General features: G+C 41.2%; 1 protein-coding gene across 1 annotated transcript in view; it reads left to right on the forward strand.

Annotated features, from left to right (window-relative positions):
- Positions 1-21,929, forward strand: part of slc9a8 (solute carrier family 9 member 8) — a 108,076-nt gene that overhangs the window by 41,538 nt on the left and 44,609 nt on the right. The window contains exons 10-12 of the mRNA XM_086005334.1: positions 879-984; positions 9,428-9,544; positions 14,041-14,123. Of these exons, the coding sequence (XP_085861460.1) occupies positions 879-984; positions 9,428-9,544; positions 14,041-14,123 (306 nt within the window). The remainder of the gene's footprint in view (positions 1-878; positions 985-9,427; positions 9,545-14,040; positions 14,124-21,929) is intronic.

Raw genomic sequence — 21,929 nt, forward strand, 5'->3', positions numbered from 1 at the left:
TCTAGCTTTTATGTTATTCTTGATATCGTAGTATTCAAAATATAAAAATATCAATAGAAATGACTTGATAACAGAAATGAACATTTATACTGGACATTCTTGCCAAACGACCTTAAGAAACCCCATAATACTTGTGCAGAATCCCAGGGAATGGTCTTCTCCTCTTAACCTGTCATTAAAAAATTGTTTGTCAAGAGACAGAACTATAAATAACTGTTGCAACCTCTGTCCATTATGGCTAAATAGGTACACGCTAGGTTAAAGCTCAAATTTCAATTATCTGCTACTGTACGGCTTTTATATGTCAACTCCTAGACCTGTGTATTTTTCCCACCATGCCAGAGGCAGTAATAAAGAGCAAGACAGACTGTTGTGGTGATAGAACACCTAGGCCTTGAGATTGTCCCATTGGATACAGGCATATGATTGCTTAAAATGTTGGTCTGAAATTCCACTCTCCGCAGTTTCATTGGAGGCTTTAACCCATTTAAAATAAGTAAGTTAACATTTCCTCTAAAATATTGGAGAGGAATTTTAAACCTTTTAAGCATTTATGCTGTCATCACAGAAGTTCAGAGTTCTGGTATTTGTTTAACATCTGTGATAGGTCCATCAATGATATAAATTTTGCATATTTAGCCACTTGTATATACAAAACCGCTTCGGTATAACATGATATCAAAGGCAAGATTAACCGCTTTCAAAAAGATCTTTGAAAGTTTTATAAACATAGACCCCCCTTGCCCTTAGGTCTGGAGTGGTGATTTCAGATGTGCAAAACTGGAAAGTGAACACAATTCACAAGATGGAATTTGCTTGTTTATACTTTTGTGCCCGAATAAGAGAGCATTTGTTTTTCTTAATATTTAAGTATTTACCTGTTAAAGCACATAGACCTCAGAAAGACTCCATCACTAGAGTTTGGGATGATGATAATCTTTGCCTACCTTCCTTATGGACTTGCAGAGGGTATAAAGCTGTCTGGTAAGTGTTCTTGTTAAATTTGTATTGGTGTTTTCTTAATCTTTGCCCTATTATGAGGATGTAGTAGATTTATGTTTGAATATTGGGATGGGGGAGGGCGGAAATCTGGAATTCAGCTCTTTTGTCAGTGTTTGGACCAAGGTTGTAATGAGGTCTGGCGTCAAGTGGTCATGGCAGAACCCAAACTGAGCATCGGTAAGCAAGTTATTGGTAAGTGCAGCTGTTGACGACTCCTTCAATCACTTTGCTGATGATTGAGTGTAGGTTGATGGGACGGTAATTGGCTGGATTGGATTTGTCCTGCCTTTTGTGGACAGGGCATACCTGGGCAATTTTCCACTTTGTCAGGTAGATGCCAGTGTTGTAGCTGTACTGGAACAGCTTGACTAGAGGCGTGGCTAGTTCTGGAGCACAACTCTTCAGCACCACAGCCAGGATGTTGTCGGGGCCCATAGTCTTTGCTGTATCCAATGTGATCAGCCATTTCTTGATATCGAATTGGCTGAAGACTGGCTTCTGTGATGATGGGGACCGATATGGATCATCCACTCTGCACTTCTGGCTGGAGATGATTGCAAACGCTTCAGCCTTGTCTTTTGCACTCACTTACTTGGCTTCGCCATCATTGAGGATGGTGATGTTCAAGGAGCCTCCTCCTCCCATTAGTTGTTTAATTGTCCACCACCATTCACGACTGGATGTGGCAGGATTATAGAGCTTTGATCTGATCTGTTGGTTGTGGGATCGTTTTGCTCTGTCTATAGCATGCTACTTCTGTTTAGCATGCATGTAGTCTTGTGTTGTAGCTTCATTGGGTTGGCACCTCATTTTCAGGTATGCCTGGTGCTGCTCCTGGCACGCTCTTCTATACTCTTCATTGAACCAGGGTTGGTCATCTGTCTTGATGGTAATGGTGCTAGGCCGTGAAGTTACAGATAGTGGTGGAATACAATTCTGCTGCTGCTGATGGACCACAGCTCCTCATGGGTGCCCAGCTTTGAGCTGCTAGATCTGTTCATAATCTATCCCATTTAGCATGGTGTTAGTGCCACACAACACTTTGTCTCCATAAGGAGGTCAGTCCTAACAATACTGCCATGATTCGATACAACAGGTAAAAACCTGCGACCGGTAAATTGGTGAGGATAAGATCAAGTAGCTTTTTCCATCGTGTTGGTTCTCTCACCACCTGCTGCAAGCCCAGTCTGGCAGCTATGTTCTTCAGAACTCGACCACCTCGGTCCGTAGTGCTGCTACCGAGCCACTCTTTGTGATAGACATTAAAGTTCCAGAGTACATTCTATGACCTTGCTACCTTCAGTGTTTCTTCCAAGTGGTGTTCAACATGGAGTACTGATTCATCAGCTGAGGGAGGGTGGTAGGAGGTATCCTTGACCATGTTTGACTTGATGCCATGACACTTCTTTGGGTCAAGAGTCAATGTTGAGGACTTCCAGGGCCACTCCCTCCTGACTGTGGGACAACTCTCCCAACTTTGGAACAAGACCCCAAATGTTAGCGAGGAGGACTTTTCAGGGTCGTCTGAGTTCGGTGTGACTGTCCTGTCAGAATCCGATGCCCAGGTCGAAGCCGAATGGTCCGTCTGATTTTATTATTATTCTCTGTCTTTTTGTAGTGGCTTGCTAGGCTGAGAGTCTGGAGTCACATATAGGATATTAGTGAACCAGTTGGATTTTTACGAGGATAGGTATAGCTCTTCATTACTCCATCTCTCTCAACAACATATGGCAAAGGTCTTTTTACCTTTCCCCACCACTCTCCGCAATTCCTTCACCTCACTACAAACACACACCTCTTCGTTGCTCCCTTCAAAGCAACCACGAGCACCATTCTCTTTAAGCTTGCTAGCGTTTGCACAATCCTCTCCTTCTCTCATGGTTCCTTCCTCGCTTTACACTTCACACACCTGCTTTCAATTCAATACCTCCCCATCCTGAATGACTCTTGCTTTTTCTCACTCTCAGCACCTGCGCAACAAGCAGAAGCCCCACACATCTGCAATCTCCTTCTTACAAGGCAACACTAACTCTCTGCAGGACAAAACAGCACACAACAATAGATCAAGGACCAATACAATAGCAAAATACTGCGGATGCTGGAAATCCGAAATAACAACAGAAAACGCTGGAAAAACTCAGCAGTCCAAGGCAACATCCGTGGAGAGAAACAGAGTCAACGTTTCAGGTCGAAGACCCTTCATCAGAACTGACCGAGGACTAAGTTCACCCAATCCCATGGTGTTGTCGGACCTGGAGATCAGTGGCCCTGCAAGAGCTGCCTGGGTAGGAGATTTTGAGGCTGGGGGCTTCTGACTATTACTTGCACCTCTTAATGAGCCTCTGAAAAATAGACAATCATGCAGCTTGACTACATCAAGCTGCATTGTGATGCCTGACATCTACTGTCCAGCCTCTCTGCTATCCTGACTGTTGTCCCTTTTCTTTTCTAGATCCTTAACAGCCACAGCGTCCACCCCTCTTCTTTCCCCCCCCCCCCCGGCCCCAAAGATGATACCTCCGAGGAGGAGAATCCATCTAAGGAGGTTCCATCACTCCCAAGCACCAGCCCAGAGATTGACATCCTATCTGGATTAGACTGAGTTAGAGGTGTGTGCACGTAGTGAAACACCCAGCGCTGTTATGCCCTGGATACAAGTGAAGCCAGCCACTGCTGCAAATCTCAGCTCTCTTTCTGATTGTCAACCATTGCAAAGATAAGGGATTGCTCGAAGTGAGAACATTGATGATGCAGGTGATGTCCCCTGTATCAGCCTGTAAGGATACTGTGGTGTAAGTTAAGAGCTATGTTGACTTTGACAGTCACTGGCATAGCATCATGGCCCTTTGGTCCAACAGGCAGCAGATCATGCTGCATAGGTTAGTAACAGACTGCCTGGTGAAGTGCAGACTCCTCCTGCACTGCTCCTCAGAAATAGCCTAGAAAATAAGTCTTGGTGTGTAGACCCTGTGGGCTGGCTATGACCTTCTACGAGCAGCACCCCATACCCTCTGTCTTCTAATGGCCCAGCTTCTGCTTTGTCTGATTCTTCAGGCTGCTGCTCCTCTTCCTCAAATGATTATCCATCCAAAGGAGTAAAGCAAAAACAGCACCCATGATGAGCAGTGACTGTTTATTGAGACAACAACAGAAAATGCTGGAAACACTCAGCAGGTCAGGCAACATCGTGGAGAGAGAAACAGAGTTAACGTTTCAGGTCGATGACGACCCTCCGCGATGCTGCCTGACCTGAGTGTTTCCAGCATTTTCTGTTTCAGATTTCCAGCATCTGCAGTATTTTGTTATTGTATTACTGCTTTATTGAGGGTAGGTAAGGGCGGGGCAGGGGCAAAATCTGAAACCAGTAAACTGGAAGCTCAGAACTGGCTTGAAAATGCACTACTCACAATAGCACACACATCCTAATGACGTTAGTGCCTGCAGGTGAGTGCCCTTTTAAATTTAGCTTCCAGTCCTGGCAAAGTTCTTGAAGCCTAAGTTTTACTCAGTGGTTTTGCTACTGGGTGGGATATCTGACCCGCCCAGTTAGAATCATGTTGGGGTCCAAATCATGTCATCAGACCCCTAGTTGAATTTATTCATGAGGCACTTGCTTATATCTGGTGGGTGCATTTCTGATCCGAGTCAGCTCAGGAATTTAAGATGGCAGTCGACAAGTGTCTGGTGAAAACAGGGCGGTAAGTCGATTTTTGCTATTTTAAACACCTTTCCTGTTCCTGCAAGGCGGGTTAGGTTAAAATCAGAGCCTTGGGTTTTCAAAAAAAATTGGCCTTCCCTCATCTTGATTTTCTTATCACTTCCTGTTGAATCTCTTTCTCAATCTTTTCTGTCTCCTGCTTACCTATAAATCTAAAGCTTACTTTCTCTTCCAAGTAGGCTGTTCTCACTTTCCTCATTACTCCCTACCCCTGCCATATTAATTGAAACCCTACTCCAAAGTTCTAGGTAACCTGCAGAATATGTGTCACAGCTGAATTTCATTCAAAGAATGAGGAACACACTACCTATAATATGGCACAACCATTTTGGATGATTGAAAATGCTGTGTTTCAGGAACAGGCAAAAACCGGTTTTGATTAAATATCTTGTCAGTGTATGATCTCATCACTGCAAAACACTTCCCATTTCTGGAACAAAAGATGCAAAACATAATTTTAGTAAATCCTGTAATATCATTTAGGTGAGTGTACTTGGTTACTGGCAGCAAATTACCAAAAATTCCACAATGTAGAGCATTCCAGTAACAAAAGACAAATATGTTTGGGAGTTCATTAGTGTGATATGATTATGTTTTCCACAGACAACAAAATATCTGTTCAGCATGTTTCTTGTAATATAGTCAAACTGAACTAGAGTACATTTGGTTTCAAGCTTGAGTAAGCTAATAATCAAGTTGTTATGTCAAGGCGTGATCATTTTTAATAAATGGGTCTGAGTTCTGGAGCTCCAAAGTAACATGAGTAATTGGCCTAATTCAAATGGAAGCTTGGAGTGTTGGAAATAACAAGCAATCTTTTGAACAATTTCAAAATTTTTTGTGCAAATCACTCTTATCAACCAGGTTCATATTGTAATTCAAATTACAAGTGTTCTTCAGTATCTCCAGCTGCTGCTCAGTAACTTCAGGGCTGATAGCACAGAATAGATTTAATAGACTCTGACAACTTTTGCACTGGCTTCCAGCTTTGTTCATGGAAGTGCTTTTGTAAGTAAAAACAGAGGCCTAGAAATTCGGCTGCAAAGTGACTTTTTCGGGCGCTAAGCGGCCCCTTATGCCTCCAGTACCACCTGCCATATTGGGAAAGGCCGTAACATTGGTGTGCAATGTCTGTACCAAAAACTGGCATTGGGCCCACTGCACATTTTAAATAAGGGGCCATATGCCTGTTTGAAGCCCCCACTGCAAGATTGGTTTGCTCTGAGACAGCTGGTGTTAGCTGCATTCGGGCAAACCAGCCCTGCATTTGGCCTGACAAGGGGTACTTAAAGGGACCGTGTGTTGGGCCACAACCCACAAGGGTTACTTTTAAAAAAAATATATGTAACTGAATGTGGAGCTGGGAGGAGCAGGAGTGACCCCACGTAAAAAAAAAAACACAGGCCACTGCCTGATGCCAATCCCCATCGCCCCCCCCTCCTTTCCCAGTCACCCCCTGCAGCGCCAACAGCAGCCCAGTCTTTCATTGCGCTTGTCCGGCAAACTTCCTGCTGCTCTCTGCAGCTCGTGGGCTCGATGTCGGGGGTGCCTTGGGCCTCACCATTCAGAAACAGGTGTTGCTCCTTGTGCCCCCCCACCCACCACCTGAATTTCTAGGCCAAACTGTTCGTGGCCATGTTGCTGACCTTGACTTATTCTAAATAAAAACAGAAAATGCTGGAAATACTCAGCAGGTCAGACAGCATCTGTCGAGCGAGAAGCAGAGTTAACGTTTCAGATCAATGATCAGACAAAGGGTCATCGACCTGAAACGTTAACTCTGTTTTATCTCTCTACAGATGCTGCCTGACCTGAGTATTTCCAGCATTTTCTGTTTTTATTTCAGATTTCCAGCATCCGCAGTATTTTGCTTCTGATTTATCCTATCTAGTTTTGTGCTATGTTGCTTTTTCCATATGATTTTATAAAAGAAAATCAAGCTACAGTACACTAAACAAAGTTAATTAAAAATGAAATGTAAACTAAATTAAAATGTGAAATTGGGAGGAGCAAAATTGGCGAAGGAAGGGAAACAAACGGAACTGAAAAACTAAGAAAAAATGGTAACTTAGATGAAAGAATCAACTTGGAGAAGAAAAAGAAAATGAACCAACAGAAATTGTTGGCCACGGAGGCACAAATCATTATAGATAGATAAAATCAAAATACAAGAAACTTTGGTTTATCTGGAGGTTAACTGTCCGGAATGCTCGATCCACCGGCAAAATTTAGGAGTCGGTTCAGTAAGTTTTTTTTTTCCTTTTCGTTGCTTTTTTTTCACCAGTCAGGCTCTGCAAGGTCTAGACGCTTGCAAGCTACGGCCAACTGTTTAGAAGCTGTGGGTTTGTTGCTAGATACGGAGCTCAAAGCTCCGTATGTTTTAACATTACTGCTGGTTTGTCCGGCAGTTTTGATGGGACGGCAACAGCTCGGTCCCGTCGGTGCTGGATATAACACAGTTTCCTGTACTGTGGATGCTGGAAATCTGAAATAAAAACAAAATATTAAAAATGCTTGGCAGGTCAGGCAGCATCTGTGGAAAATGAAACCTTTCATCAGAACTGGAAAATATTTGAGATGAATAGCTTATAAGCAAGATAAAGTTTTGTAGATAAATTGTGTATGTAGAGTCATAATGGCACAGAAGGAGGCCATTTGGCCCATCGAGCCTGTGCCAGCTCTCTGTAGAGCAATCCAGTGAGTCTCATTCCCCTGCTCTATCCCCGTAGCCCTGCAAGTTTATTTCCCTCAAGTGCCTATCCAGTCTCCCCTTGAAAACAGAGTGTCTTCGCTTCCACCACGTCCGTCGGCAGTGAATTCCAGGTCCTCGCCACTCGCTACGTACAAAAGTTTTTCCTCACCTCCATCCCCCTGTATCTTTTGCCCAAAACCTTAAATCTGTGTCCCCTAGTCCTTGTACCATCAACTAGTGAACAGCCTTTCCCCGTCTAGCCTATCCAAACCCGTCATAATCTTGTACACCTCTATCAAATCACCCCTCAACCTCCTTTGCTCTACTAAAAACAAATCCAGCTTCTCCAACCTGTCCTTGTAGCGAAGATCCCCCATCCCCAGAAGCATTCTGGTAAATCTCCTCTGCACCCTCTCAAGGGCCTTCACATCCTTCCTAAAGTGTGGTGACCAGAACTGGACGCAATACTCCAGTTGTGGCCTAACTAGCGCTTTATAAAGGTTCAGCATAACTTCTCTACTTTTGTACTCAATACCCCTATATATGAAGCCCAAGGTCCCATATGCTTTGCTAACCACTCTCTCAATATGCCCTGCCACCTTCAGGGACCTATGCACATTAACTCCCAGGTCCCTCTGAAAATCAAATCTGGGATTTTCCTTGGTTTTTTTTTTGGCTTGGCTACTCACAAGCCTTAACCAGTTGGGCCATTAGGATAGATTCCAGAACCATTCTAAAATGGTGTGAACAATAGTACAAGAGAGCTAGTAATTCATGTTATAAGGAACAGAACACATTTCAATATAATTGCAAAATACTGCGGATGCTGGAAATCTGAAATAACAACAGAAAATGCTGGAAAACACATTTCAATCCTTATATAACTATTATTAATGACGTTAATATGTTTCCAGCTTAAAGTCCACTCAAAGTTGCCTAACTAGAAGCAAGCAAGTTGGATAAAACAACCTACCATCTTTTATTATTTTTTGGTATTATTATTTAAATAATTTAACTGCGATTTCTTCCCTTTTACAAGTTTTACAATGTTGCCTTTCAGGTTTTTGATTTTTTTTCTGGGAAACTTTCAGTAACCTTTTTAATAATGTATGTGATGCAGTACATTTGATGGGAGCAAAAATAGTTCTTCCTTTTCCACAAGTAGCCTTGTGTTTCCTTTTATGGAATAATATATGCTTTAAACATCTATTCCAAGAATATCGAGATGAAATGGGTGTTTTGAGATATGCAGAATACCATAATAAATTTTACTCAGAGTATAACTTTTTTGGTTAATCTTGCTTGAACAGTTCAAGAAAATGTTACATTAGAGAAATTACTATATTTCAGTCTTGCAAGTATTCCTTTTCCTGTTGAAATCATAGGGAGTTGGTTAAAAAATGTAATTGATTAAGATAACAGCTTACTAATTTTAATGTCTGGAGGAGCAGGTTCAAACACAGAGTAGCAAAATTAGATCAAGGCCTCTTTTTGCTAGTAGTTTTTGAGGATTACAAGTGGCTTGAGTCGTAGCAGTCTCTGCTTAAACTTTGTAAAACATGATCCCCCACATTGCAGGAATGACCCTGATTTAATATTCAGTATAATTACACCTTTTTGTCAAGTGCTGTGTGGGGATGGGAGTGAGACTGTGGCCTGGATTTTGCTGTAGGAATAACGGTGAGGCTATCATCGCTCACGGTTATTAAGCAGTAAATCGGATAGCAACTTCTGGCGTCCGCACATGCGCAGAAATGAATGCTGAGTGCCATTTGTTCATTGCAAAATCCAGGCCAATATTTTTGATGCCATGCAAGAGAGTTGCGTACTTTCACCTTTCAGCCATTTCACAGCACATAAAAATGCCAATGTTCTGTATATGAATCTTTGTCATTAGTTATGCTTATGTTTCACAGTTGCAGTAATTCATAAATTTAAGTGACTGACATTTTAAGTCTTTTTTTGGTAAATACCACCTCCTTTGTCAAAACTGTTGTTTTTCCTTTTGTTTGTAGGAATCATGGCTATTCTGTTTTCTGGCATTGTGATGTCGCACTATGCTCACCATAACCTCTCCCCAGTTACTCAAATCCTTATGCAGCAGACACTGCGGACTGTTGCTTTTATGTGCGGTATGTATTTTTGGGGGACATTTGTATTACTCCAGTCTTTTTAATTACAATGTGGAAATGTTTTTAAAATTACAATAATATGATTTCAATTTGGCTGAAGAACTAGCAAAAGAAAAGGAGCTAATGACATTTAATATAATTTGGAAAATGACACAGCACTCTATTCAAGAGTCACATGGAAAGTTGGAGTTATTACTGTCTGGAAAACTTAGTGGTAATAGATAGCAAGGCAGGCAAAGAATAAATGGCTGCTGTAGGGTACAGTAGGCTACAGGAGTATGATGGTGTAGTGGTTATGTTACTGGGCTAATAATCCAGAGGCCTGGACATGAGCATGAGTTCAAAGTACACCATGGCAGTTTGAGAATATGAATTGGATTTTTTTTTTTAATTTATCTGGATTATCAGTAAAAGTGACCATGAAGCTGTCTGGTTATTGTATATAAAAAAAAAAAAAAAAAAACTGATTCACTAATGTAATTTTTAGGGTGGAAACCTGCCATCCTTACCCGATCTCTGACCTATATATGACTCCAGTCCCATACCAAAGTTGTGTGACTGTTAACTGCCCTTAGTTGTATCAAACGGCTAGCGGTTCAAGAAGGAGGCCCACAGGGATAGGCAGTAAATGTCGGCAATGCCCATATCTTGAGAGTTAATTTTTTTTTTTTTTTAAAAGAGGATGCAGTGGAATGGGCAAGTGTTACTTTGGCGACTGATGCAATCACCGTGTGTAGGCTGGACATTTGAAGTGCGCTGATGGCCAATCTCCATAGTGGAGAAAGATTGGTAATTTTGAAGTAACAGAAATTCTCTCAACAGGATTTGGGTGTTTGCTTTACAACAATCATAATGCTTTGGATAATCATAATTTAATAGGACAAAGTCAGCATGGTTTTATGAAGGGGAAGTCATGTTTGACAAATTTGCTGGAGTTCTTTGAGGAAGTAACATATAGGGTGGATAAAGGGGAACCAGTGGACGTAGTGTATTTAGACTTCCAAAAGGCATTTGACAAGGTGCCACACAGAAGATTATTGCTTAAGATAAAAAATCACGGGATTGGGGGTAATATTCTGGCATGGATAGATGATTGGCTATCTAACAGAAGGCAGAGAGTTGGGATAAATGGTTCATTCTCAGACTGGCAATCAGTAACTAGTGGTGTTCCACAGGGGTCAGTGCTGGGTCCCCAACTCTTTACAATCTATATTAACGATTTGGAGGAGTGGACCGAGTGTAACATATCAAAGTTTGCAGATGATACTAAGATGGGAGGGAAAGTAGTGAGTGAGGAGGACATTAAAAACCTGCAAGGGGACATAGACAGGCTAAGTAAGTGGGCAGAGATTTGGCAGATGGAATACAATACTGGAAAGTGAGGTTATGCACTTTGGCAGGAAAAATCGTAGAGCAAGTTATTATCTTAATGGCAAGAAACTGGAAAGTACTGAAGTACAAAGGGATCTGGGGGTCCTGGTGCACGAAACTCAAAAGGTTAGTATGCAGGTGCAGCAAGTGATTAAGAAGGCCAATGGAATGTTGGCTTTCATTGCTAGGGGGATAGAATATAAAAATAGGGAGGTATTGCTTCAGTTGTACAAGGTATTGGTGAGACCGCACCTGGAATACTGCGTACAGTTTTGGTGTCCACGCTTAAGAAAGGACATACTTGCTCTCGAGTCAGTACAAAGAAGGTTCACTCGGTTAATCCCGGAGATGAGGGGATGGACATATGAGGAGAGGTTGAGTAGATTGGGACTCTACTCATTGGAGCTCAGAAGAATGAGAGGCGATCTTATTGAAACATATAAGATTGTGAAGGGGTTGGATCGGGTGGATGCGGGGATGTTCCCGATGATGGGTGAAACTAGAACTAGGGGGCATAGTCTTAGAATAAGGGGCTGCTCTTTCAAAACTGAGATGAGGAGGAACTACTTCACTCAGAGGGTGGTAGGTCCATGGAATATGCTGCCCCAAAAAGCTGTAGAAGCTACATCATTACATAAATTTAAAACAGAAATAGACAGTTTCCTAGAAGTAAAGGGAATTAAGGGTTACGGGGAGCGTGCAGGAATTTGGACATGAGTCTAGGTTCGGATCGGTCATGGCCCTGTGGGTAGCGGAGCGGGCCCAGGGGCCGTACAGCCTGATCCTGCTCCTATTTCGTGTGTCTAATTCTGTTAGATTCAGGAGATGGTTCTGTGACAGTGGATTGGCGGTTAGGATCAGATCAGCCATGATCTTATTGAATGGCGGAGCAGGCTCGAGGGGCCGATTGGCCTACTCCTGCTCCTATTTCTTATGTTCTTATTAACAAGAGAAAGCAAACCTACAAATAAGCAGAATGTGCAATGATTTGCATATGTGCCAAGCAGAGGCACATTGAAATAGTGATTCACCTTGATATTATAGAGTAGATCTGGAAATCTGAGACTTAAATTTTAATGACAAAATTTGGTTTTATCTGCCACTAACCTTCCAAGATGTTATTTTTAAAGCAGCTTTAAATAAGATAATCAACTTTTATATTTTTGGAAGTTTTTTGAGAAATATGTCATTCAGATAAAATTGTTGAAGACCCAAAAATAATTCAGAAAAAATGTGGAGGATTTAGTCTGGCTTACTTATATATCCAGAATTTTCAAAATGGCTCAAATTTCTTGGAACTTTCTGCAATGGATATTTTCATTCACTTAATGATTCTCAGATTATTTTCTGGATCATTTTTCCTAAACTACAAAATCTAATGTCTGCAGTAATGGAAAGAATTCCTCTGTATGCTAGGTTTAGCAAAATTATACATGTATTAATGAAGGGGGTCTAAGATTTTGCTTACCCTTGTGCAGAGATCTTCACTGTAAATTAGTTATTTGGGTCCTGCAAAACCTCAAATCAAGTTTCCACCTTATGTACACCAGTAATGGGTATTCCAGTAGCAGTTTTTTTTACATTTGTGAGATCTTGGGCTAATTGTGTTTTATTACAATAAATAATTTACAATGATGCCCAATCCCAAGAATGTACAAAAATAAAACAACTCTGCTCTTTACCTCACCCCCTCCAGCTCCAAATCACTTGAATGGACTGCCAACATAACTTGTGCTTTTGTCATTATTGGTCTGATCTGAGCTTCTCCCAACACACAACAGGGACTATAAGGTGCTAGTGTCCTGCAGATTTGGTAATGGGTATTACCAAGAGAACCAAAGTTCTGTAATATAAATGGAGAACAAATGAACCCATTACAAAAGTCCTTGCTATGCCTAATCATTTAAGAGGAAGTAGTTGTTAACTTAATCTATTTTACATAAAATGTGTGAATTCAAGTATCTTATCAAATCTATTTAGCAGGTGTGGAAATAGAAAAATAGAATAATTCAGCCTGATTTATTTTTAAATAAAATTGATTTTAAGAGGAATTATTTTTTCCTTACTTGGAAAAATGTAATAATCTGCCTTTGCATAATGTGATTTCATCATTGTTGTAATCTAGAGAAATGCATAAAAAGAGCTACGTTATGACAGGTGGTGAGAGAATATTTGAACAAAATTGTCTATTTTGTACTGTTATTGCTTTACCATGTCCTGTTTGGTATCCTATTAACCTTTTGTTAATTTGCTTTGAGGGAAAAAGATTCTTTTTTGGGTTCTGAAAATGATTTTAAACATCTTGGAAAAAATGAAGGAGGATGCTGCCCATGTAAATGATTATTTATATGAACATAATGTTCTTTCAATAATTTTATGTACTGTAAAGTGTTAAATTATCTTTGCCACCTTTTTTAATGTTCACTTTCTTGGGTTCTACTATGCGATGCATCATTTCCCAGCCACTGGGCTAGGAGCATTACACCAAGGCCTGTACCAATAGCACATTTGAATCACTAAAAGGTACATGGGTGTTTCGTCTCCATTATGTGTTTCCCTCAGTGCTAGGATCAGGGCCTTCCCATGTATGAAATTGCAGACTTAAACATAATACGGCAATATTAAGCTTTTGGAATGTAAATTTAATGGTTTTAATTTAATTTTTTTTGTGAAAGCAGTGCTATTCAACTTGGTTCTGGAAAGGGAACCATTATTTTCTTTCTCACAGCATCTGTTTGTCAGGTATGACATACCAGGTGCTGAGTAAATCTACCCCAACAATGTGCCTAATCTTCAGAAAAACAGCAACTATTACACTGCGATTTCCACACCCACCTTTTTTATTTCCCTGAATTAAGTTACCAATTTGTACTGAACTGCACATAGTTTTGTGCTGTGGACCTATGTTCTCTTGGAAGTGGGTTGAGACTACCCACACTTTTCATGTAGGGCCCCATACACTTGGCAGCAGAACATGAGGAATTTCATGTCCTCAATCTGAGCAAGATTCAAACCCAGGTCCCTGGGCAAAAGGACAGTGTGCAAATCCTCACTTGGTCTCAATACTGTCCTAAAACCTTCACAGTATTTTTATCCAATAACATGAAACCATTTTATTTTCACAGAGACTTGTGTTTTTGCTTATATTGGCCTGGCAATATTCAGCTTTCCTCACAAGTTTGAGCTCTCATTTGTTATCTGGTGTATTGTGAGTATATATTTTAATAATTCTTCATAGTAATTTAATTCTTAACTTTTTATATTCCAGTACTATTTGTCTCATTCACTACTGAATTGTTTGATGTGTTACTGGAACAGAGTACAGTGGGTTTGGCTGTAGTAATAACATTACAATGGAAATGTATAGTGAGTAAATAAAGCAAGCTGAGTCATTCAAAATAAATGAGAAGTAATTTGACAAGATGATCCATTTTTAAGAGTGGGTTACTTGCCAGTATCTGACAAAAACAAAAAAATGATGCTATAAAATATTAGAAAATCAACTTTTTTTCCCGATCCACTCTGATTTCCTCAAAATTTCAATTAAGTAAGGTAATAGCTAAGTATTAACTCACTTTATGCCACGTTGTGGACTCTAGCTTACCTAGACTAATTGGGGCCTATAATTTCCTGCACTTTTTTTTCAATTCAATTCAAATCGCTTTTTTGGCATGACAAGTTACATCTTATGTTGCCAAAGCATCGAAAAACATTCATGTTTGTTCACAAAAATACAGATCTATCCATACAGTGTATAAACAGATATATCCCTGAGTGTATAAATATACTTTCATATAATTTATATATACTCTTCTTATATTTAGTGGTTGTCCCTCTGTTTATGGCAAGCTGTAACAGTGTGCCGCTAGTGTTACACAATTTCTCTCTTCCCCTAGTAGGTATGGGAGTTTTTGGTCGTCATTCAAATTTCTGAATTCCGGGCATATTTTTGTGAATTTTGGGTAGAAATTCTCCCTTATGCCCTGATATTTTCTACAAGCTGTGAGGAAGTGCATCTCTGTCTCCACCACTCCCTGACTGCAGTGAGAGCATATCCTGTCCTCTCTTGGTAGCCGGGTCTGTCTGTGTCTACCTTTTTCGATCGCCAGGTTATGTTCACTAAGTCTGTACATTGTCAAAGTTTTTCTCAGTTTGCTATCATGGTCAGGTAATCAGCCATGTTGTATTGTCTGTTTAGGGCCAAGTAGCAATTGAGTTTGCTTTGGGTTTTTGTTGTTTCTGCCCAATATGACATATTTTTCCTTTTGCTTAGCGACGATTGTGTTGGGTCGAATTCTTTGTGTTACGCTGTCACTGTCCTGGGGCTGGTTATTGTTAGTAGTGTTAGTAGTTACTTCACTGAGTCCCAGGACTAGTTGACTGAGGGTATTCTTCTTTATGGTCCTCTCTTGGCATTTCAGGGCTTCGTAATGATAGCATTGGGGGTTGCTCATTTCTAGGTGTTTCCAAAATTTGGTGGCTCTTTTTTGGATTGTGATTATTAATGGATATTGGCCTAGTTCTGCCCTGCATGCATTGTTTACTGTTTTCCTTTGAGTCCGGAGGATACTTTTACAGAATTCTGCATGTAGGATCTCAATTGGGTGTTTGTCCCATTTTGCAAATTCTTGTTGTGTTAGCGGTCCCCACACCTCGCTGCCATAGAGTGCAATTGGTTCAATTACTGATTTGAAAATTTTGAACCAAATGCTAATTGGGATTTCTATTTGGATTGATTTTTTGATGGCATAGAAAGCCCTTCTTGCTTTCTCTTTCAGTTCATTCACAGCCAGTTTGAAGTTTCCCGTAGAACTGATTTTTAAGCCCAAGTATGTGTAGTTAGTGGTTTGTTCAATTTTGGTTGTTCCTAGTGTGAAATTTATTTTGGGTCCCTGATGTCTGGATCTTTGCTGGAACACAAGGATTTTGTTTTTTTGGGGATTTATTGTCAGGGCCCAAGTCTGGCAGTATGACTCCAGCAGATCCAGGTTCTGCTGTAGACCCTCCTTAGTTGGTGACAGCAGAACCAGGTCGTCTGCATAGAGGAGGAATTTAACCTTGGATTCATATAGGGTGAGGCCGGGTGCTGTTGATTGTTCAAGTAGTTTTGCTAATTCATTTATGTAAATATTAAAGAGTGTCGGTGAGATTGGCGAGCCCTGCGTCACCCCCCGCCCCTGTGGGAAGTATTTTGTTTGTTTGTCTCCAATTTTAACTGCACATTTGTTGTTTGTATACATTGATTTAATTACATCATATGTTTTTCCCCCACCCCGCTTTCGATAAATTTCAGGAATAAACCGTCATGCCAGATGGAATCGAAAGCCTTCTGGAAATCTATAAAGCATGCGTAGATTTTGCTTTTGTTTTGATGAACGTGTTTGTCAATTAGGGTCTGTAGGGTGAAGATATGATCTGATGTTCTATAGTTTGGCAGGAATCCAATTTGGCTTTTACTCAAGACATTGTGCTCCTCAAGGAAGTTTAAGTCTTTTGTTTATGATACTACAGAATACCTTCCCCAGGTTACTGTTTACACAGATGCCTCGACAGTTATTTGGGTCGACTTTGTCCCCACTTTTGTATATGGGCGTTATGAGTCCTTTGTTCCAGATACCAGGGAAGTAACCGACACTCAGAACCAAGTTGAAGAGTTTTAGGATAGCCAGTTTCATTTTATCGTCTGTGTGTTTAATCATCTCGCTTAGTATGCCGTCTGCCCCGCAAGCTTTTCCTGGTTGCAGGTCCTTGAGTTTTTCAATAAGTTCTTTTTCTGTTATTATGGAGTCTAGCGGGTTTTGGTTATCTTTTATGGCCATTTCGAGCACTATCCCTTTACCTTTTCTTCAACAGATGTGTGATATTTGATGCACTCAAATATTTTGGAAGAGTTCCGTTTCCAAGGGTTTTTGGAAAATTACAGTTAATGCCTTTATTGTTTCCTCTCAAATCTGAGAGTATTCCAAGGTGCACATCATCTGGACTTAGTGTCTTTTCTATTTTAGTCCCATTAACTTTCTAAATGCAGTGTCGTCATGATTATTCATCACTAAAGAAGCAAATCCACATTCTTCTCAACTACTCAGTCCTACTTTCCCCTCCCTCTGTAAACACCAAGTCAAATATTTATTATGTATCTCTGCCAATTCGTTACTCTCAAGTACAAGTTGGCGCCCTATCTCTTTTACTTTAAAAAAAAAAAAAAAAAAAAAAAAAAAAATTATATCTGCTTTGACTCGGAGGCAAGAATGCTACCACTGAGTCAGTAGGTTGTGGATTCAAGCCCCACTCCAGAGATTTGAGCACAGAATCTAGGATGATACTTCAGTGTAGTACTGAGGGAGTGCTGTGCTGTCACAGGTGCCGTCTTTCAGATGCAACATTAAATCAAAGCCCTGTCCGCCTTTTCAGGTGGACGTAAAATATCCTATTCGAAGAACAGGCGAGTTCTCCCGGTTTCCTTGCTAATATTTATCCCTAAACCAATCATCACTTTTATAAAAACCAACAGATCATTTGGCCATTTATCTCATTGCTGTTAACGGAACCTTGCTGTACACAACTTGGTTGTTGTATTTTTTACATTACAACACTGACTACAATTCAAGTGTTTTGATGGCTGTGAAGAGGCTGTGAAGAGCTTTGGGGCATCCTGAGCTCATGAGTGGTGCTATATAAACGTAAGATCTTTCTAACTTAGATGATGAGCACAGAACTGGAGGACAGGAGTACAAAATTAGCAAGTTGATTTGTTACTGAGAAGTTTGTTTTTCCCAACAGAGGTAGATATGGGACTATATTCTTAGCAAAAACAGGCTATGCTGTGTCAATTAACTCCCTTAAAAAATCTGGATAAATATCTGGTTAAAAATGGAATTGAAGGTTTTTAAACGTAGACATAATCAAACTATGGAACACACTGACATCCAATGGTATAAAATTGTACTGAGCTATTAGCACATGAAAGCTTAATGTATTGATTCAAAAATATTTGGTCTGCTATTTTGACAGGTGCTGTGACTGGAATTTTGTTAAATCATCTTAGGATTTCTGTTAGAAATTAGAGTTGTATCGCCAAAGTTTTACTTGTTTGCTCAGCATCCTCAAAAAATTAAATAAATCGGGTACAATCCATAATGGGACAAGTTTTTCATGGTCAGTGGAGGGAAAAGGAATCTTGTTTTATAGAAAACTTAACATGTGTAAGTTTAGTATGATCTGGTAACAGCATTGTTGATGTCCAACACTCATACCCTTGCAGTTGGCTTTCTAAAATTGTGAGAAAGAAACAACAACAACTTCATTTTTGTAGCACTTTTCAGGATGTCCTAAAGCGCTTCACAGCCAATGAATTAATTTTCAAATGTAGAGAAGCGTGACAGCCAACTTGGTCCCACAAACAGCAATGAAATAAATGACCAGTTAAACTGTTTTTGGTTATGCTGATTGAGGGATGAATTTTTTCACTTCCAACACTGCAGCACTCCCTCAGTACTGCACTGAAGTGTCAGCTTAGATTATGTCCCAGAATTTGCTGGAGCAAGGCATCTCATGGTATGTCCGGTTAGTTAGACTTTTTCCTGCAGTCTTCAGCTCAAAAATGTTTTGCCCTGTAAGTTGCTGAGAGTGCGAGCTGATAACGTACAGCAAGGGCATCTGGGACCTTGGTGAATGGCGGGACCAACAGTGTATCTCCTTAACCAATGAGATTTAAATACCGAGAAATAAACGAGAAAGGACTGAGAAGGAGTGTGAATTAGAATTGGTGAATTCAATGTCAAATCAGGTATAGCAAGAGAAATAGAGTGGGAAAGAAAGATTGGATTGAGATAGAGACAGAAAGGAACAGTTTAAGAATTTTTAAAATTTTAAATTATAAAATTCTCCAACAACAATTCGCTACCTGAAGGAATGAGACTCCTCATTTTTAATTGTTCACTTTTTGGGCCAGAGCAGTTGATAGGCAGTCATTAACTATTATCATGTTGTTAAAAGGGTACTTGCTTTATTACTCGTCTTAACTTTCTGTGGCAAGTTTCATGGTCAATTAATGTGCAAATGCAGCAACTTCATGAAATTCATGGGGCGGTTAAGGACAAGATGCCGTTTTCACAATGCTAATGGCGGAGTGGCGCAAATCGTCCAGCAGCTTATGATCGGTTCACAGTTCTGGAAACTGGTGGAGGTGATGGGTCCTCTGGGGAGAGCAGCCAGAGCCAAGGCCACGGCACCACGGGTGGCTCAACTGCACGGGGGTGGGGGGGGGGGGGGGGGCGGGGAGGAAGAAGAGTGGAAGAGCAAAAGTGATGGGGGATTCATTGGTTAGGGGAACAGATAGGTGTTTCTGTGGACGCAGATGTGACTCCAGGATGGTATGTTGCCTCCCTGGTGCCAAGGTCAAGGATGTCACTGAACAGCTGCAGGACACTCGGAGGGGGGAGGATGAACAGCCAGAGGTCGTTGTCCATATCAGTACCAACGACATAGGCAAAAAGAGGGATGAGGTCCTGCAGGCAGACTATAGGGAGCTAGGAAAGAGATTAAAAAGCAGGACCTCAAAGGTAGTAATCTCCGGAGTACTCCCAGTGCCACGTGCTAGTGAGTACAGGAATAGGAGGATAGAACAGATGAATGCGTGGCTGGAGAAATGGTGCAGGAGGGGAGGGCTTTAGATTCCTGAGGCATTGGGACAATTTCTGGGGAAGGTGGGATGTGTACAAGCCAGATGGGTAACGCCTCAACAGAACTGGGACCAATATTCTTCCAGGGAGGCTTGCTATTGCTGTTGGGGAGGGTTTAAACTAGCTTGGCAGAGGGATGGACACCAGCATGTAGGAGTGGTGGGGAGGAATTGGGTGCATGGAAGATTGTGCATGGTGGATGGTACTGGAGGGGAAGGTAGTGCTGGAGGCGGAAGTTGTACCATATTAGATAGGAGCAGACTAAGAAAGACTATGAAAAATTCAAAAATGGGTTTAGAATGCATGTAAGTAAACGCGCAAAGCGTGGTGAATAAGGTTGGTGAGCTACAAGAACAATTAGCTTTGTGGCAATAACGGAAACGTGGCTTAAAAACGGTAAGGACTGGGCACTTAATATTCGAGGGTACAAGGTGTTCAGAAAAGATGGGGAAGAAAAAAAGGGAGGTGGGTGGCAGTGCTGATTAAGGAAGACATTGTAGTGTTGGAAAAGGAGGATGTTCTTGAGGGGACAAGGACAGAATCCATTTGGTTAGAGTTGAGGAGCGAAAGGTATGATCACGCTATTGGGGGTATTCTACAGGCCTCCAAATAGTGAGCGGGAGGTAGAGGAGCAAATCTGCAGGGAAATCGCAGAGACATGCAAGAGCTATAGAGTGATATTGGGGGACTTTAATTACCCAAATATCGATTGGGATAATGCGAGGGTAAATGGAAAGGAGGGGAAGGAATTTCTGAAATGTGTTCAGGAGAATTGCCTTGACCAGTGCGTTCTTGGCCCAACTAGGAAGGAGGCATTGCTGGATCTGGTGCTGGGGAATGAGGTGGGCCAGGTCGACCAAGTGTCTGTGGGAGAACACTTGGGTACGAGTGATCATTGTATCATAAGATTTAGATTAGCAATGGAGAGAAGCAAGGAACAATCCAGACTGGAACTTCTAAACTGGAATAGGGCTAACTTCAATGGGATGCGAAAGGATCTCGCCAGGGTAAAATGGAACCAAAAACTGTAATGGACCAATGGGTGATCTTTAAGGAGGAGATATTCCAAGTACAGGCTAGGTACATTCCAACAAGAGGGAAGGGTAAGGGAACCAAAGCAAGGGCTCCTTGGATGACGAGGGAGATATAGATGATGATGAAACAAAAAAAAGGGTATATGATGAATGTCAGGTGAATTCTTCAAGGGAGAACCAGACCAAATACAATAAGTTGAAAGGGGAAGTGAAGATGAAAATAACTTTGGCAAAGAGAGAATATGAGAGTAGAATGGCGGTTAACATAAAATGGAACCCAAAAATCTTCTACCGGCATGTAAACAGTAAGCGGGTAGTAAGAGGCGGAGTGGGGCCTATTGGCGACAAAGGAGGTGATCTATGCTTAGAGGCGTTTACTAAGGAGGTGGATGCTGACAAAATATCGGTAGAAGTGGAAAAGGTAGAAGCAATGGAAGGGGTGAAAATTGATAGGCAGGATGTACTGGAAAGACTGGGTATGCTTGGAGTGGATAAATCGCCTGGTCCAGTGGCTTGCATCCCAGGTTGCTAAGGGATGCAAGGGAGGAGAGAGCGGAAGGGCTTGCCATAATTTTCCAATCTTCCTTAGATGTGGGGGAGGTGCCTGAGGATTGGAAAGTGGCAAATGTGACACTGTGGCAGAGCCACTAAGGGACTCCGATCAATTGTATATAATTCCCTTTAATAATATGTTAGCTGCAGCCTGAGTCTGTATCATTGTTTTCACTCTTTACATGTACAGAGCGCGATCACTTTAATAGCGCGGGTAAACGCGATGACGTCACGCCAATCATCACGTGACCCCCCACCGGCGGGAAAAACCTGATGACGTCAGCCACGGGAGCGCCCAAGCAGTCCTCGTGGAGCCTCCGAACTGAGTAGACCTATATTTGATGTTCTCCTGTAGTTATCCGTTAAACTCTGTTAGTTTTTGTTAGATCCGTGTATCTTGATGTTGCGTCCTTCAATAATTAGACAGACTGCAGGGAACAATCAACAGGTGTTTACTGAATGAGGGTTACTCTAGAACTAACTTTACAGATCCCTACTCCGGATTTATATACAGGTGTGGTCACTGCCGGTACTTACAGTATACAGGGGCTGTAAAAAGTAGTTCTCTCCCTTAAAGGTACATACATTACAATTCCTCCCCTTTTAGATTAACCGTACCATAACACTCATTTAACAATTAAATATCAAACTAATTACAGCAAACTTTGTGCTATCCGACACCGACGGGACCGAGCTGCTGCCGATGCCTAAAAAGTGCCGTACACTCCAGAGTTAATGTTGAAAGAT

Source organism: Somniosus microcephalus, chromosome 13 (genome assembly GCF_052327205.1).
Source record: "Somniosus microcephalus isolate GS21.2 chromosome 13, FLI_Smic_1.0, whole genome shotgun sequence".
In the NCBI taxonomy this organism is placed as follows: domain Eukaryota; kingdom Metazoa; phylum Chordata; class Chondrichthyes; order Squaliformes; family Somniosidae; genus Somniosus; species Somniosus microcephalus.